Raw genomic sequence first — 17535 nt, forward strand, 5'->3', positions numbered from 1 at the left:
GTGCAGGCAGGAAAGCTCAGGAGAGTTTCTGTGGAGACACAGACAGTTCATTTAGAAGCCTTGAAGCCTGTCTCATTCGCTGCTGGGGGGGGCGAAAAAGCATGCTGAGATTGAAGCTTGGAGATAAGAGTTTTCCAACTGAGTCCCCGCGGGCGGGGGCACGGTGGAGAACTTGTAACAGTTCATTGGAAAGTGCCACAGACTGGGGATTTGCGGTGTGCGGGCAGCCCGAACTGTGCAGATTGTGAGGGGAAAAAGTTGATCCCAAAAAGTTCCAGTGTAGCAAATTGAGATGAAAATTAGCAGGCTCTGGCTTCCTCCCTGTTTCTGAGGCAATACATTCTTCAGCTGCTCCCTCCAGCACGGGGTGGGGGGGGTGGGGGGGGGGGGGAGAGCGCTATGAGGAATGTGGAGTTCTGCTCTCCCACCCTTCTTGGCAGGGCTTCCGGGACAGCTGGTTGCTGTGACAGCACTACTTGTTCTTCTGAATCAGATGCAGCAGTGGTGAGAGAGAAAAGCAAAACACAATCTAAAGCAGAGGTTAATCCTCCATTTCCACTAACTAATTGGTCTAACATTGATCAAAATTAAGAAAAAAAATTGGATTCAAATGAACAATTCCTTACCCGTAAGATATAGTTGTAATGATGCAAATTCACGATATGAAACTCTTTGTCTCAGAGTTTGGGTGTATCTCATGATACACCCAAACAAAACAACTTTCCAGAGAATTCAATTATGTCTGTGCCATTTGGAACCTCGGGTCCTGAGGTCTTTTGGGTGCAATTTTTAGACCCCAACCAACCAAAACTGACTTGCATCCTGACTTACTGTGGTAAAATGATTTGCATTACAGGCATGCCGGATACGGGTGCAGATGTCACAGTAATTTCTCACATTTTGGCCCAGTGATTGGGATTTGATAGCTCCTGCAGGTTCCCTCTCAGGGATTGGAGGTGCTACTGTGTGTTTGCAAAGTGCATCCATAATTAACATTACAGGGCCTGAAGGAAGGACAGCAATAGTGCATCCTTTTGTTGTTCAGAAGCCTGTCACCATCTGGGGGAGAGACATCCTGTCCCAATGCGGAGCAAAACTGGAAGCAGGCCTGTGATGGAAACCACATCAAAAACCTACCACTTTAAAGCTGAACTGTAAAGCTGATCATCCTGTATGGATTGATCAATGGCCTTTAACAGAGAAAAAAATTAAATATCCTTTAAAGATTGGCAAAGGAGCAATTACAGCAAGGTCACATCACACCCACAAAAAGTCCCTGGAATTCATCAGTGTTCATCATCCACAACCATAGCTGTCCAAAACCAGCTGCCTTTGCTGGCAGCAGGCCAACTCACCTCTATGAAGGAACCAGCTCCATATGCAAGTTCGACAAAAAAAAGACACTTTCTTCAGAACTGCTTATCTTTGGTTTTCCTTTTGTTTCTGTTTGCTTTAGTCCCCTCTTAGTCATCATTGTGGTAGCAATGGCATCCAAAGCCCGCTCTCTTCTACTCTTCACTAAGGACGTAAATACTAATGGTGCATAGTATGGCAACAAAAATAATTGTTTTCCATTTTCAGAGCTGTGTAAATATTGACTGTCTAATCTTCACAGCAGACCAGAGAGATAAATGTTTCTGCTCTAGTTATTGCTTCCAGAACCTTAAGTGACATGGTCCCAAAGCTGGAGCTCCCCAGATCCTTCTCTCAGCTATTTTCCTAACAGTGTGGCAGCTCTTTAACACACTTTCGGCTTATTGTTCCCTTCATACAGTGACAGTGAGCTGTCCTATGAAGCTCATACAGAACAAAAAAAGTGTTGACCATTTTATTTTTCTGCATTTCTTTTCCTCTTTTTGAAGTGATGGACCATCGAATCTCTTTTTTCAGTCCTCTGCTTGCTGTACATCAGTGTCTCAACAGAGTGGGAACAGGATTTACAATGGGTGTACCACAAGTCAGGCTTGGGCAGGGGCTCTGCTTTTTGGATCTCATACGTTGCTGCAATATAAAATCTATGACCACTTTTCTGGGTGTAATCATAGAAACCACTTGATAAGAAAGTCCTGGTCATTATTTTGTCAACTTTTTTTGTCCAAACATTGATGTCTTAGGGAAGCACAAGAAATAAATTAAACTTCAATTAATTCTTTTGTGCATTTTTGCCTCAGGGTGTTAGATGCTATTACTGTGTGCTGTTAAATACTGTTGTGTTTTATTACCAAAAAAATCCTTTTAGAGTTACTAAAGCATTTGGACAATTCCCAGGTGTCAGAGACTGAAATGTTTTAATTTATGGCTTAAACATCTCAATGAAGGACTTTTCCCTATTATAGCAAAACTGTATAAAAGCTGCAGAGAATACTACCACCCCCTAAGGCCCTGGACTGCACATTGATGGAGATAAGATAAAGTTACACAGGTCTGGGCTGTGGGAAAAAGAAAAAGCACCTTCGGAATGGAGACTACAGCCCCAGGCTTATCTGCTGCCAGGCTTCCACAGACCCTCACACCAAAGGGTGGAGGCAGGAGAGCTTTGTGGGTGTGTGGTGAAAAACCTCTGGGCTGAGGCAGTGACTGCCCATCCTCCACTGTGCAGACCAGCTCAGCTCTGGGCCCCTTCACTCCAGGAAAAGCCACATCCACGTGAAGGACAGCTGAGGGGGTGTCATGGCCCATGAAAGGCCCCCCCAAAGGGGTCCCCAGACCCTGCACCAGAGCACCACAAAGTGATGCAACAGACCCACAGTGTTGCAAGGGACAGTGTCAAACTTGCCCTCCCCAGCGGAGGCACCTGGGCATTCCCACCTGGCCCAAACGTATAATAATGCATGGGATCCTACACTTTTTGGCGGCGGGGGAACCTCACCACTAAGAAGATCAGATGGATGGAAGCAATGAGACATCATTGAGACCCTCAGAAAGGTGATATATTTCTACCCTGTCACTCTCTCCCTGTACCCCCACACACCCACCCACACCTCCTTTTCTATTTCTATCTTTTCTATTTCTTTCTCTTTGCCTCTTTTCTATTAAATAAAACAAATCAAGTATTTTTGGGACCAACATCTAACCTCATTTGGTTTTTGGTTGTTTTTTTTTTTGGGGGGGGGGGTGTTTGGGGTTTTTTTGGGTTTTTTGTTTTAATCATTTTGCACTCTTCTGGTTTGAATCAGATTTATTCAGCGGCTTAGCTTCCTTTGGTCTTCTGTGTTAAACTGTTTCATAACACCAAGATCAAAGTGAATATAGAAATGCCAAATGTTTACTATTCAAATAGACAGCCATCAGTGCTTTAAGAACTATTCCCTTACATCCAAAAAAATCACTGTGATTTCATAAATGGTCTTGAGACTATTTGCTTTAAATTGAAATACTCTATTTCTGCTGTATCATGAATACTGTTCATATTGATCCAGGTGCTCTATGGAGCAAACCAATCTTTTCATTTTGGCACTACTGAAAATCCAGTCTATGGTACTATAATGGTAAAACTACATCTTTTGAAGTTACCAGCATTAAAAAGCAAATTGTTACATTTTTAATTAATTAAAAACAGCTCATAATAACATTAAACATCATATGTAATTTAGGCAATGGCAGCCTACCACATTAGCTTCCCCTGGCTTTGCCTTGGCCTTCTAACTCCTCCAACTGACCATTTCCTAATTTGTTAAGTTTCCCAAATGGGTCATCACTCTTTAACTAGGTATCTCCTGCTGTTTGGTATATACCCTAGAAACAGTAGGCTGCTTGAGAGAGAACTAGTTTTGAAGTAGCTCTTGCTGGGGGAGAAAAAAGTTAAAGAAATTCCAGATTAAATCAAGTTTGTGAAATGCATCATGGCTTGAAATATCCCTCATACATGAATAAATAAGACATCACACAGATTTTTTTTCTCCACAAAACACAACTACATCTAAGCATGTGCCAGCATATGCCTTTCGTAAGTGCCTGCAACTCCTGCTGCTTCCAATCCCTGCAACAGAAATCCTGCAACCAGGCAGACATCTAATGTGATAAACTAGGAAACCAAGGAGAAAGGCTCATGGGATTGTGGCCTATAATCCTCACACGGAGACCTTCGCCTTCCGCTTCCCCAGTGCAGTCTACAAATCATGAATAAAAGGCAGGGCAACCTGAGACCACAAGAAAACCAGTAGCATTTGGTCCAAGTCCAGGAACTGCCCAGGACAATGATGTATTCACCAACCAAATTTCTGCTAACATGCACTGCCAGATGAGAGAAGCAAAGGATCCTCTGGCCTTTCTCAGCTATAGGTTACATTTTCAGGTTTGGTTTTTTGGTTTGTTTTATTTTTTTTTCCTTACTTTACAGTACAATGAGACTGAAAAAAATCAGTGTTAAAAACTCTGTACTAATGCATTCATCTGCAAGCTATTAATGTGAAACAGAATAAATGACCACTGGCCAGCAGTTCACTGCAAGAACTTTGCATACAGAGATGTTTTTTGAGCACAAAGAATCATGGTACCATAGAGTGATTTGGGTTGGAAGGGACTTTAGAAATCATCCTCTTCCATCCTTCTGCCTGTCTGACAGAGACACCTTCCACTAGCCCAGGTTACTTAAAGCCCTGTCCAACCTGGCCTTGGACACCTCTGGGGATGGGGCATCCACATCTTCTATGGGCAACCTGTGTCAGTGTCTGACCATTCTCTAGGATTAGATCTCTAGGATCTAATCTAACTGTCTTTGGAAATCATTCTCCCTTTTCCTCTACAAGCTCTTGTGAATATAAGTGCCACTCCAGCCTTCTTGCATCACCTTTCTGGCAGTGGAACACTTCAATTTTTTCAACTAAACTCAAGTAATAGAACTTTACTATTGTCAAATGCTTCCATTTGTTACACAGCAACTTTTTTTGTTCTATTCTTTCAGTTTTATAAATTTCTTAGACTCCATCCAGCTCTCAATTTTTCTCACTTTTACTTATTTTCAATGCAATCATCACATCTTTTAGGCTACTCTACTAATTTTGTCTGGTTTGCTGAAAGGGCAATACCTTTATGTTTTATGCCCTTAGCAAGGAAAAGAGATGTGTTGTTCAGAGATTAAAACCACTGTCTGGTATGCCCTAGTATATGTGGATCTGCACAGCATTAACTAACATACAAAAATGAACATTCCCACTGCTGTTTTAATCACAAACAAATAGCTCTCAATCACTTCTACATTCTCAACTTCCCATTTCCGTAATTTTCCCTGGAATAAGTAATGTAAACCTTGTAGGTACTTTGGTCACTATGTCCTTTACGCAACATCATCAGAGGAAACATGCAATCACAAAGCTGAAAAACAGAAAACTCTGTGGTCAAAGACCTGTAGTCTTGGAAATTCCTTCTTATGCAAGAAATCTGTTTCCTAATTTGTTCTGACAAATGTCACAGGTAGAAAAATTACTTCTCTAAGGGAAGATTTATGATCTATAGGATAGTTTTCTTTCTCTGTATTTTTCAGAAGATTGAATTACTCAAATACAAACTGCTCATTGATTTGTGTGTCTCCAAGTTCAGCACAAAGAAATGAAACACAGAAATGGGAAAGCAACAATACTTATTATCTGTAGGTAACTTTTTGGCACCAAAATATTATTCACAACTAGAAAGTGCTGATGTTCTAGCATAGAATGATGCAGTAGGAACAGGGTTCTCTGCAGGAAAAGCTATGTTTATTCTGTTCTGCATGCTGGTCACCATGTTGGCAGGCACATCAACACCCCAGCACATGGTTTTGAGTAGGGACTGCCAAAACACCACACACAGAGGGTTACTCTTCATGAGAAGATTTCAATTGGGATCTCTTGAGAGGCCAGAGTAACAGCTGAAATGTCACAGGACATACCCAGAGCATAAGTAATTGTAAGGATAAGCCAGTTCAGGACTTGTCACCTCTGAACAGCAAAACAGAAATGAGAATGCAACTCTCCTTTCTTAGAGAAGACTCCAGGGAGTAACCAAACAGCAACCAAACACCTGAGACACAGCTCAGATTTCCTCTGACTAGGTCACAAGTGCCTTGGTAGCTTGGGGACTCGGTGTGGCCAATGGCTACAACACAGACCTGAACTTACACTGGCAGGGACTGAGGCCATTTGCACTTTTGAAGTGGAGTTTCAAGGGGGTAAGTTTAGTCAGCCTGGAAAGGACAAATACGACTGCAAAATCTGAGCAAGAACAGTCAGTAAGGTCTTGTTTCAAGAATGCCTCTGAATAAATTTTATGCTCAGTTAAATGTTGCTTGAGTTCTTCCCTGAATCAGGACTGAATACCAAAACCACCAGACTTCAGAGATTATGAGAGGTTGATTTCACTGGGATACAGTATCTCCTTTTTGCAAATTGCTTTTTTTATTTGTTACTACATCAATACACTTGAAAAGAAGAGAAAGGCTACACTGGAAAACACTTAAATGCATTCTGATCTCTGTGAACCAGGAGTAACCTGCAGTTGATGCCACAGCTGTAGCATTCTCAAACTGCTCAGACACCCACTCAAACCAAGAGCATTCAGCACTTTTAAATTCTTGACAAGGCCCACTCTTTGTGGTTTGCATATAAACCTGAGAAAAATAATAGTCTTAACACTGAAAGATGATGACTTAGGTAATGGAATACACTATTCTGAAGTCAAATAGCTGCTGCAGAATTACAGTTACCTGCATAAGTACATGAAAAATTTTCAATCACCAAGATCTGGACTGCATATAGTAGAGAATAAGTAAGTTGGAACAACATGCATGACAAGTGTAAAAAGTATTACTTTTTGACCTACAGTTTTAAATTGCCCAAGACACACTCAAAAGTAATCAGATGCTCACAGTCTCCATCCTCATCTCTTTGCTAAGGCTGGATAGCCTCATTACTGGTAAATAAAATTTTTAAAACCCTGGCTTTATGCAATTGAACTGATGTCAAATCTAGGACATTTTGTTTTGCATTTTATCTCCCATTTGTGAGTTCTGCTGATTCAGTATTTTTATATGAAACTCAAAGTATCATTTGCTGATATAAAAGGCATTTCAGCATATTTCCAATGTATACAGGTTTTAAGTCCAGGTAAAAATAGATCAGCTATAAATTAGTATATTTCACATACAAAAATTCTCCTTATGTTAACATTTCAGTTCATAAAGTAGTCACAAACTGCTTAAAAAGAGGCACTTAAAAAATCCACACTCGGCCAAAAATAATACCCATAATTTTTTAATTAGTAGAAAACTCTACCAGCACTTCTCCTTGTAACATGGTTATCAGACCACTATGCACAGTGATCATTGGGTATTATAAGCTGGAAGTAGAAACAGAAAACAGTTTCAGTCTTTCTTGTTGCTTATTCCCCTCAATTCAAGGAAAGGCATAGCTGTTACCTCAAGACAACAATTGGTGCTTCCCTTCAGAATAAGCCCCAGCACCCTCTTGTGCTTTTGAAACAGTTTGTTGAACCATTTGCACATTCCTATGTGGGAAAACCCCCACTCCCATGTGCTGCAGGTGAAACTAAGAACTGGTGTTGAGCACTAATCATCACATACCAACTTTTAGGAACTGTTTCTTTGGTCACGTGTTGTTTAATCATGAAATGTGATGGTCCAGAGTGGACACTATTTTCATTCATCCTGAGCCTTGGCAACTGTTCCAGTTTATTTCAACACCTAGCCACATGTGTTGATGCAAAACCCAATCCTATTTGTCCCTGAGCCAATAGCATTGTCCCAGCAGCGCTGGCTTTTTCAAGAGGCAGTCAATATCCATGTGAAGCCATGTTAATTATTTCCCTGAATATCCAGGGTATGGAGGGGGTGGAAGATACTGTATCACAGTCTGTGGGGCTGGAGTATATTGTGGAGGTAGGTCAGCTGGGTACTCCATTTCATATTCATAACTGTATGGTGGTGGAGCCACTGAAATGGGAGAAAAAAAGAACACAGAGTTAAAAAACTTTTTCGAATGCAGCCTTCAAGTATTTTCTTGCTGGTAACCAGACTTGCATGCAACTGATATAAAACCTCCTGGCAATTCCTTCATTTTTTTTCAGGCTGCCATTATACAGTCAATTTATATCAATCTGAGTCATTGTTTATTGCCCTTTACTTCACTCCTTAGCTGTGTACCTACCAACAGGCTGTGCTTAGTGTTTAGTGCCTGTATGGCAGATGATACCAGGCAAATGTGGTAGAGCTAAACATTTTCGGGGGAGAAAGGCTGAGTTTATCAGATCTGTTCCCTTCCACCTCCTTCAGCAGCAACAGGGATTTATGTCGTGTCAAAATGATGGCAGTCTGGGTTCTTGATCTCCACAGACACCTCAAACACCCTCTGGATCTCCAGGTACCACACCATGGCGAGGACAGCAGCATCACACTTCCCAGGGCAAGACATCTTAGCATAGCTTGGGTGGAGGAAGAACAAAGCTTTCGCTTTGTTCACACCAGTGGGGACATCTGAGGAGAGCCCAGCATCCATAAACTGGATTAGGCATTTACGAGGCAACAAAAATATTCAGAAGTAGCTGAAAACTTTTTCTCAATTACTTCTAATAACTTTAAACAAAAGGGATTCATTCACTAACAAAAAAAGATAAGTGAATGCTGCAGAATGATAGCACGTAAGAACTAAAGGCTCTGTATCAGCATCCAAATAGAGTATTCTCTACGAATTTTAAGGTCCAGAGTCTGCTCATGTCTCCATTTATGTCACCACAGATCCTCTCCTGTCCCCTCCACAGATGTCTCAGGCAGACTGGCAACAAAACAGTACTAGCTAATAGTGGAAACAGAAACCTAGGATGTTTGTGATGCGGGGAAGAGACTCAAATCCCACCATGCCATGAAAAGCATGCTGCTCTGCTCTCTTGAACATTTCGCTGCTGCTGCGGCTGAGGCAGAAGCAAGAGCATCCTCACACTTGCTGTTCCTGTCCAAAGCAGGTAATGGCAGGGGCAGTGCTGGCCACAAGCCACGCAGACAAACCAGGTCAGTCATTATTCCAGAAATGTTCATGACAGCAGGGAGCACGGAAAACATTTCCAAGCTTCCCCATCCTCCAAAACCTACTGCTGCTGTTGAGAGGAAGAACTGCTCAAACTGATGCTTGAACTAGAGGCCTTGAGTTGTAGAGTCAAACTGCCTAGAGAATGAGAGATAAGGCTGTGTCATTGCAGGAGCAGACTTGGCGAGGAAAAGGTTACAGCCCTGGAGTTTTCATTTTGCTCTTGTTTTTACAGCTTGCAGCAAGTATTCATTTTTGAACTAGCTCTTCAGCAATTCTTGGTTGAGAATATTGCCATTTTCTGTCATACTCATCTCTGGACACAAAATGTTGAAATTATAAGGATGATTACAGATGCTTTCGGTCTAACTGGAACCTAATGCTGTAAGGCAGAAAACAGACATAGAGCTGGTATAATAAAGGAATATATAAAAAGTATTGCATAGCTTGTTGAGATAAGTATATATAATGCACCTGAGGTTCTCTGCAACCTTTGCAACAGGAGGGAATATAAAAAGTAGGGATCTCTAGGAGTGGGATGACAAGACTTCATGCATGGAACACCTCTGCATTTTATTACAATGAACTCCCAAAGTTATCCCAAGGCAATTGCTCCTGAATTTGTAATTAACAATGTCACTGAATTGCATAAACACCATTATGCTGCATCTAGGGTCTGCTTTTCTCTTCAACAATGTGGCCATTTTCATATGGTAGCTGTGGAACCAAGGCAAATGTGCCTTGCAGACCCCAGCTGGCTTGGTGCCACCTCCTTTGGTGCTCCTACAATGGTGCAAGTTGACAAGTTTGGTGCAGTGGGTGACTACACCAAGCTGGCTCATACACAGCCATGTATGCACCAGCTCACACTCACTTCAGACACAACTGCACTGCCCAGAAGGCACAAGGGGTCCCTACTGTCCCCTGGGATGCCACAGACCCTGTGACACCTCTGGCTTAGACCCTGTGCCTTCCTGCTGCTGCCTGCACCTAAAAAATTACATCAAAACATTTTTAACTCACAGAGAAGCCTGCACTGAGCATGTCCAACACTCAGCTAACTTTGACTAAGACACAAACAGGTACCTCAGCACCACATCCCCACCTGGGACTGGGATGGGGGGGGGGGGGGGGGATGGGTACAACTAGGTGATCTCTAAGGTCCACCCCAACCCAAGGCATTTTATAACCATTGTCCAAATTTGTGTTTCAAATTCCAGTTCAGGCATGATGCCAGATGGATGCAGAGATTAAGCACTGCATCCTAGCCAGCAGTCCCTCCTGGGACATGCAGTACAGAACACCCTGCAGAGATGCCCATGTGCTTTTGTAGAAGTCACCTGGGATCCTGCAGCACCCAGCAGTGCTTGTGAGCTCTGGGCAAAAACCAGACAGCTCAAGTTGCATTAGACTCGACATCACCACTCAAAGCCTTTGCAGTATGGCCCACAGACCTTATTGTCCAGGTTTTCCCCCTTCTGTGATATGCCTGGCCTCCATTACATTGGACAACATGAAGGAGCCAGCTGCACATGAACAAGAACAAATACAAAAAGCAGAACACTAAAGAAGAACAACTAATCTATTGCCAGAAAGCCTCTGGCACAGGGAGACAGTTTATCCTATAAAATGCAGCAATGCCCTGAGCAAGGACTTGACACACTCCTGCAGGCACCATGAGCCACTCATCTGTGAAGTGTGTCACCTGGCCAGATCCCCTTAGCCCACTTAGCAGCTGAATAAACCCTCCCAGACAGAGCTGTGCTGCCAGACACTGCATACTGAGCTGTCCTGCCTTTCTCAGCAGGAGCTGTGCTGTTCTCCTACAGACTGAGAAGAGCCTCCTGCTGTAATCACATTCCCCATTTACTTTGTGTCAGAGACTGAAATAGTTCATGCCTCAAACATTGATATCAAAGAGTTTTGTCCATTAGAACAAAAACTGTATAAAGAAGCTGTAACCAAAGAAGCCTCCCTGAAAATACCTGACTGACACTTCAGACTGTAAGTTAAACCACCTAGATAAAATGCTATTGTTCAATCATCTCAGGCCTAGGGAAAAACAAACAAGGCTGAGGGAATGTATCCACAAGAAAGCCAAACCCAGCAGAGATTCTTCCCCAGCTGAGTTTGGTGTCGGGGAGACCACAGCCCACAGAAGCCAGGTTTCGTCCCCACCAAAATGAGGAGGGGCAGGAGGATTTGGGTGTAACCTCTGGTCAGAGGCAGTGAACGCCCATCTTCCCTTACACAAACTGGCTAAGCTGAGGAACCCCCAACCCCACAGGTGAAATCCATGGGACATTCATGTGAGAGGCAGCTGAGGGAGTGTCATAATCCATCAAGGAACCACCCCCCACCCCCCCCCCCCCCCCAACATGCCCCCCAGAGTCATTCCTGAAGCCTTGCACCACAGGACTGCGCATGATGCAACGAACTGAGAGTCCATTGTAAGGGACAATAGCAGACTCCCCCCTGCCCCAGGGATGTGCCTGGGTTTTCCTACCCAGCCTGAGCCACATTAACCTGTCGTATTCTACACTTTTCAGGGGACCATCACCACCAAGAAGACCAGGTGGAGAGGATCACGGGAACATCGTTGGGATCCACAGAGTGGTGATATTTTCTTTATTCTGTCTCTGCCACCTACCTTTCTGTCCCCCCACCTATTTTCTATTTCTCTCTCTCTCACATCAGACAAAACCCATACTATTGTCACTGCAATATGGTCTTGTTTGCATCTTAACCTGGGCAGAGGCATTTCTAAGAATTTTAATAATCAGATCATGACTGTGGAGCTGTAACTATCCAAGGATAACACTCCTACCAGGACCACAGGCACTCTTGCAGGGCTGTCACTTTGCTTCCTTACCTGGGTATGTGTTGATGGTGTTGATGTGTGTTGTTCGGATGACCCCTACTCGAGTCTCACGGTTGCTTTTCATGCACATGCAGATACAGATGGCAATCCCAGCAATCACTCCCATTATAAATACGATGCCGAAAACAATTCCAGCTATCGCTGTGCCTCTGCAACGGGAATGGAAACACGCAGTCAGACTCAGACAAGTAATGTTTACAAAAAAATATTTTCTCAAGAGCAGCCTCTATGTGAGAAGAAATGCATAATATTTACTGAAAATACCTCAAATTTTGATCCATCAAGGCACATAAATACAAAAAAAAAAGACATCTGAAAAGAAAATGAGAAATTCTTTCAAAGTTACCTTTGCAATTGTGCCAGATCACTCTGCTGATTTATGATATATTAAAATCCTCTCATTCTAGGGCCATCTAAATTTATCTACTTTTAAACATTATGAGGAATAATTCCTTCCTTTTCCCCTCATAAGATTTTTTTCTGAAAGGCATTGGTATGACTTTATTTTGAAAAGAAAGCCTAAGTTATCTCCAGCACTGTATTTCAGAAGCATCCATGTGCATGATATACTTCCACAGAATATTGTGATTGTTTTATTCTAGGTCAAAAAGTCCTTCTGCTGTGCTTCTGAGCCTACAGATTAAGGACAGCATCCTCTTCTCAAGGATAAGCAGCATAAAGCAAACCAACACCACCCTTTCACACATCTGCTTCTTCAGCCAGCACACATATTTGAGGCTTAAACAATTTCTTTTAAAGTGATCCAGAGGAAAAAATTTAACTCAGGTCCTGAAATAATGAATGAGAATTTCCTTGAAATTTTAATATAGAGAAAAGAAAGAAAGCCTTATTGCACTCACACATTTGGAGAAAAACCTTGAAAAACCTCAAAAAAAAACCTCACTAAGAGACACTGAAGAGCTTCCAATAACACTGAGAGCAAAATCAGCCTTTTTGATGAACCCTACTTCACTCAGGTTAGTTGTCAGCTACAGGCAGTTAAGCATGTTATATGAAAGATGGTATTTATAGCCTACCCTTTCATGAAAAAAGCCCTATGATTTGACAGAAATATTCTTACTCTGTGCATCTCTTCATCTTTCAGCAGACTTCAAATTGCAACCTTTCTACTCAGTATTATAATCAATCCAAATAGAAAGTTTGTCAGCATAAATAAGCCTCACTAGGAATTATTGCAATGCAGAGAATACAACAGGCACTGCAATACCACAAATATTAAGACTGTTGGGTTTCCTGCTCACCCAGGGACGCTAGATGTCGGGTCTCCTGCCCACCCAGGGACGCCAGATGTGGGGTTTCTAGCCCCCGGATTGTGGTGACCCCAAAAGATGGAAAAGTCTCTCCTCCAACCTGTGCCTTCAAAGAAAGACTCAGTAGTCTTCTGTTGCCTGTTCTTAAGGTTGTTTATTGTTGGTTATCTAAAAGATTCTTTTCCTGAACTGCTGTGGCCCGTTCAGCAGGTCAGACAAAGGCACACTGCTCTCCCAGGGGGCTGGTGCCATCTTTTATATCATATATTACGTACTATATGTTTATACTTTTCCCCCAATGCCTACTATCTATATTGAATAGTGACTTTCTACACTAATCCAATCTGTGAGTGCCAACATCACCAAAGACATGGAGGTTAGGAAGGAGAAAGAAGGAGGACAGGGCACACCCAAATCCCTCCATCTTAGAACCCCTGACCCCCATGTACAAAACTTGGACCCCTGCGTACAAGGGTTAAAACTCCCCTGTACAGCACTCAAAAATCCTTCCTTTCACTTTGTGATTATCTCTACTATGCTATCTAAACTTGCATGTGTGGCTTGTAATTCTTCATACAGAGTTAGTAACTTGCTCTACGGGCTAAGATCAAAACCCCACGTGTGTCTTTGGCTGCATGCCAGGGTCTCAGAGCCCCCTGCCAGCGGCTCTGACTATCCAGGGCACCCAGAGAGATGTCCTGGATTCCGACAAAGACAAGTCTAAACCACAGTTTAGATTCCCCACAGAAGCATGGGAAAACATAGCAGGTCTGTTTTTCAAAATGCTGATAGTCTGCTTGCTTCAAAAAACTCAGCAAGAGTCAGGATGGACTCAACACTTGAAAATGAGACCTTCTATTTGGGAACCTAAATATGAATTTAAGAGCTTATTTTTAGGCCCCAGCTATTCAGGAATTTGGCCGTGATTTACAGTACAATCACTTAATTGTACAGCATAAGTAAACACAGAACATATGGTGTTGTAATAAATACACTGCCAGAGAGCTAAATTGTTTTCTGCTGTTTTGTAGCAATGAATGAAGAGTGCGCGGGGAAAAAAAAAATCTGTTAATGCTTTGCAGAATATATGAAGACCTAATTAACAAAAGCCTAACTCATGACAGCAAACACCTGGCTGGAAAATCAGTAGCTCAAAATGCCGATGAGATCAAGTGCTTTGTATTAACCACCATGAGTAACTGAGAAACACGACCACCATAACTGGCATCTAAGAAAAAAGAAGTCTTTTCCTTTCAAAGATGCTCTTGGAAGATGTGACCAACATTATAACTACCTTGAGAGAATCTGTCATAGGAGACAATAGTTTGATTCAGAAGATGCTTTAAAACTATTATTAGAGAATCTTCTGGATTGAAGAGAATATAATCACAATTTAAAAACTATGGTACCCTTTTTACAAACAAGTGATTTACTACTGCTTTTGCTACATTCATTTAGTGGATGAAGCACTGTGAGCACTGCATCAGAGTTGCAGGGAACTCCCTTATGCAGAAATAATCCCTCTCCCAGCTGGATTCCCAGCAGCAGAACGGGTCACTGTTGACCACTGCCCTCCAGTCCTGCATTGCTTTGCTCATGGTCCACTGCTGCCCGGCTCCGGCATCCCTGGTACACCCTGGCTGATCTGCTCAAACCCCAGAAACCACAAGAGTTTCTTGTGCTTCCAACCAAGCTGCACCCTGAGGAAAACTCTACCTTCATCCTAAGAGCATCTAACACATGGCACAGGTTACCTTCCAGTGTTAAATTAAAATCCCTGTATTAATAAAGCTCATTGTATAACACAGTTTAAATAGTTTGCTTCCACTGTTTTCAAAGGCAAAGGCATCCCATTTACTCCAGAAGTGTTCAGCCAGATTCCATACTCCATTTGTGCTGAGAAATGGGTTGCACTCTTCATTGGCAAGACACAGCTGTAGAAAGCCCCCCTGCATCTGCCTTCACCTGAAACTCAAAAAGAGCTGAAGTCCACTGTTGGAAAAGGCCTCTGAACCTAAGCAGAACTATACTGATTGAGAGGACTTTAGGAGATTTACTCTTTCAAATGTAAGTAATAGAATACAGGTAACTCCATACCACTAGCTAATGGTGAGTCAGAATGTAAACTCACTCTGACTCAGAGACCTGCCCTTAAAGCCCCTCACAATGGCCCCAGTGAAACCAGGAGCACACTGCCTCCACTTATCAGGCTGCATCTTCTCAGCATCAAATCCTGGCAAGACAGTGGTCATGTAGCAGCTTTTCTGGGCACACAGCACAAAAAGAAATGTTTGTTCTTTTTGTGGAAAGCCCATGACTAGAATCTATGTGTTGGAAAATCCCAGTTTTACAGAAACAGGGCAACTGAGCGGCATTTTAAAAGATTTTATTCCAATATCAGTCTCATTGAAGGATAAGATATAAGATGTAAAACTCAACGCCATTCTACCAGAAGCCATCCTATTCCCTGGTTACAATACCTTATAAATAATTTTCAGCCGATTAGCTTTTGCCACACAATGTTGCTAGTACTTCTAACACCAATCACCTATTATTTACCCCATAAGGTCTTGCTACAATGCATCTTTAACAGTTCTAATTCTCCAAAATACCTGGTCTTTTTGCAAGGCCATTGTTTGAAACTTGTTTCTAGTTCAATCTCTCTCTAACAATGTCATTTCTATTCCATGGCCTTTTTAAGTCAGCACATCCTTATCTCAGAGTTTGCATACAAATGTACAAGACTGTGTGAGCTTTCAGTCAGGTTTTCAGAATCCTTTACAACTCCAATTCTCACATATATGAAGAAAAATAAACATGTATTTTTTTCTGAAATGTTAAGACTTCTTTTTGCCCTGTTACAGAATTTTTGAAAATAAATATCCTATAAGCAAATATGCCTTATTATTAAAGCCTGCTTGCCTTGTCCCTCTTTCTCTCATTGATATTTTAGATTTCTGTACAGAGATACAGAGGGATACAGTGGGGTTCAGAGCTGTTCAAGGGAAAGCACCCAAGAGAAAAGCAACACTTTGCAAAAGAAGACTTGGAAACTACATAACAGAGTTACAGAGCAACAAGGAAGTTTTTTAAAAAGGCAACACTCTGAAATGTAAGGAAAACATTATGCAAAGTCCTGACAGGGAAAGTACAACATACAGTGAAGAAAACTTCAAGCATCAGCTCTTTATTGGTCTTCAGTGCAACCCTTTATACCCTTCATCTTACATGCATTACCTGTATGGCCTCTGTACCCTTTGGTGATTGGTCAGTGCACCTTGGCACTCATGTCTCATGACCTTTAATACTGTTCACCTGTCCTACACAGTTGTAGCCCATTAGGAATGAGGCTTGGCTGCAGCCCCGCTCACAATTTCGACAAACTGTGTGCCTACAAAGTCCTTCACAGAAACAAAGCCAATGAAGTGGACTGCCACAGAAAAATAATGCATGGGAAAGTAAAGACTGAGAGGGGAAAAGTAATTTTAAAGCTGTAGCAATGTCAAGAGACACTGTCAAGATAAAAATCAGCTATTTAAAGAAGAAGCTTTCTTCCTGTTTTTAGCAACATCCCACTGGAAATAATATAAATCTCATTCTCAGCTTAACATTTCTGGCCCAGACAGGTTGGTTAATTTTTTACTGTATCACTTGATGGATTTCTTTTCTGCAAACCTGTCCAGCCTCGACCTAAGCTCAGGTAAATTTTAGGACCCACAGCCTCAGGTGGCAAAGAATTTCCCAGCTTAACTATAAAAGAGTCATATAGTCACAGAATGGTTTATGCTGGAACGGACCTGAAAGACCATCTACTTCCAACCTCCCTGCCATTGGTAGGGATGTCTTTTACTAGACCAGGTAGCTCCAAGCCCATCCAAGTTGGTCTTGAACACCTTCAGGGATGGGACTTCTCTGGACAACTTGTTGCATTACTTTGCCACCCTCTCAGTAAAGAATTTTTCCCTAACCTATAATCTAAACCTGCCTTCTGTCAGTTTAAAACCATTATGTGTCTTACAAACTGTCCCCTCTGTGACTATTCTTAACTGAATACCCAACAGTTTTCTCTGGGGATCCTAGCCCTCAGCTCCTCACCTACTGTGGGAACCCAGGACATCTCTCTGGGTGCCCTGGATAGTCAGAGCCGCTGGCAGGGGGCTCTGAGACCCTGGCATGCAGCCAAAGACACACGTGGGGTTTTGATCTTAGCCCGTAGAGCAAGTTACTAACTCTGTATGAAGAATTACAAGCCACACATGCAAGTTTAGATAGCATAGTAGAGATAATCACAAAGTGAAAGGAAGGATTTTTGAGTGCTGTACAGGGGAGTTTTAACCCTTGTACGCAGGGGTCCAAGTTTTGTACATGGGGG

General features: G+C 42.3%; 1 protein-coding gene across 4 annotated transcripts in view; it reads right to left on the reverse strand.

Annotated features, from left to right (window-relative positions):
- Positions 1 to 17535, reverse strand: part of CYYR1 (cysteine and tyrosine rich 1) — a 102876-nt gene that overhangs the window by 51896 nt on the left and 33445 nt on the right. For 3 of the 4 annotated variants that reach the window (XM_038153990.1, XM_038153981.1, XM_038153971.1), the window contains 2 exons: positions 11884 to 12041; positions 4462 to 7924 (listed from right to left, as the gene is read on the reverse strand). In XM_038153990.1, coding sequence (XP_038009918.1) covers positions 7791 to 7924; positions 11884 to 12041 — 292 coding nt within the window. In that variant the 3' untranslated portion in view covers positions 4462 to 7790. Of the gene's footprint in view, positions 1 to 4461; positions 7925 to 11883; positions 12042 to 17535 lie in introns of those variants that run through there. The other variant, XM_038153997.1, reaches the window with a different exon arrangement.

This window comes from Motacilla alba, chromosome 1, assembly GCF_015832195.1.
Source record: "Motacilla alba alba isolate MOTALB_02 chromosome 1, Motacilla_alba_V1.0_pri, whole genome shotgun sequence".
Taxonomy (NCBI): Eukaryota; Metazoa; Chordata; class Aves; order Passeriformes; family Motacillidae; genus Motacilla; species Motacilla alba.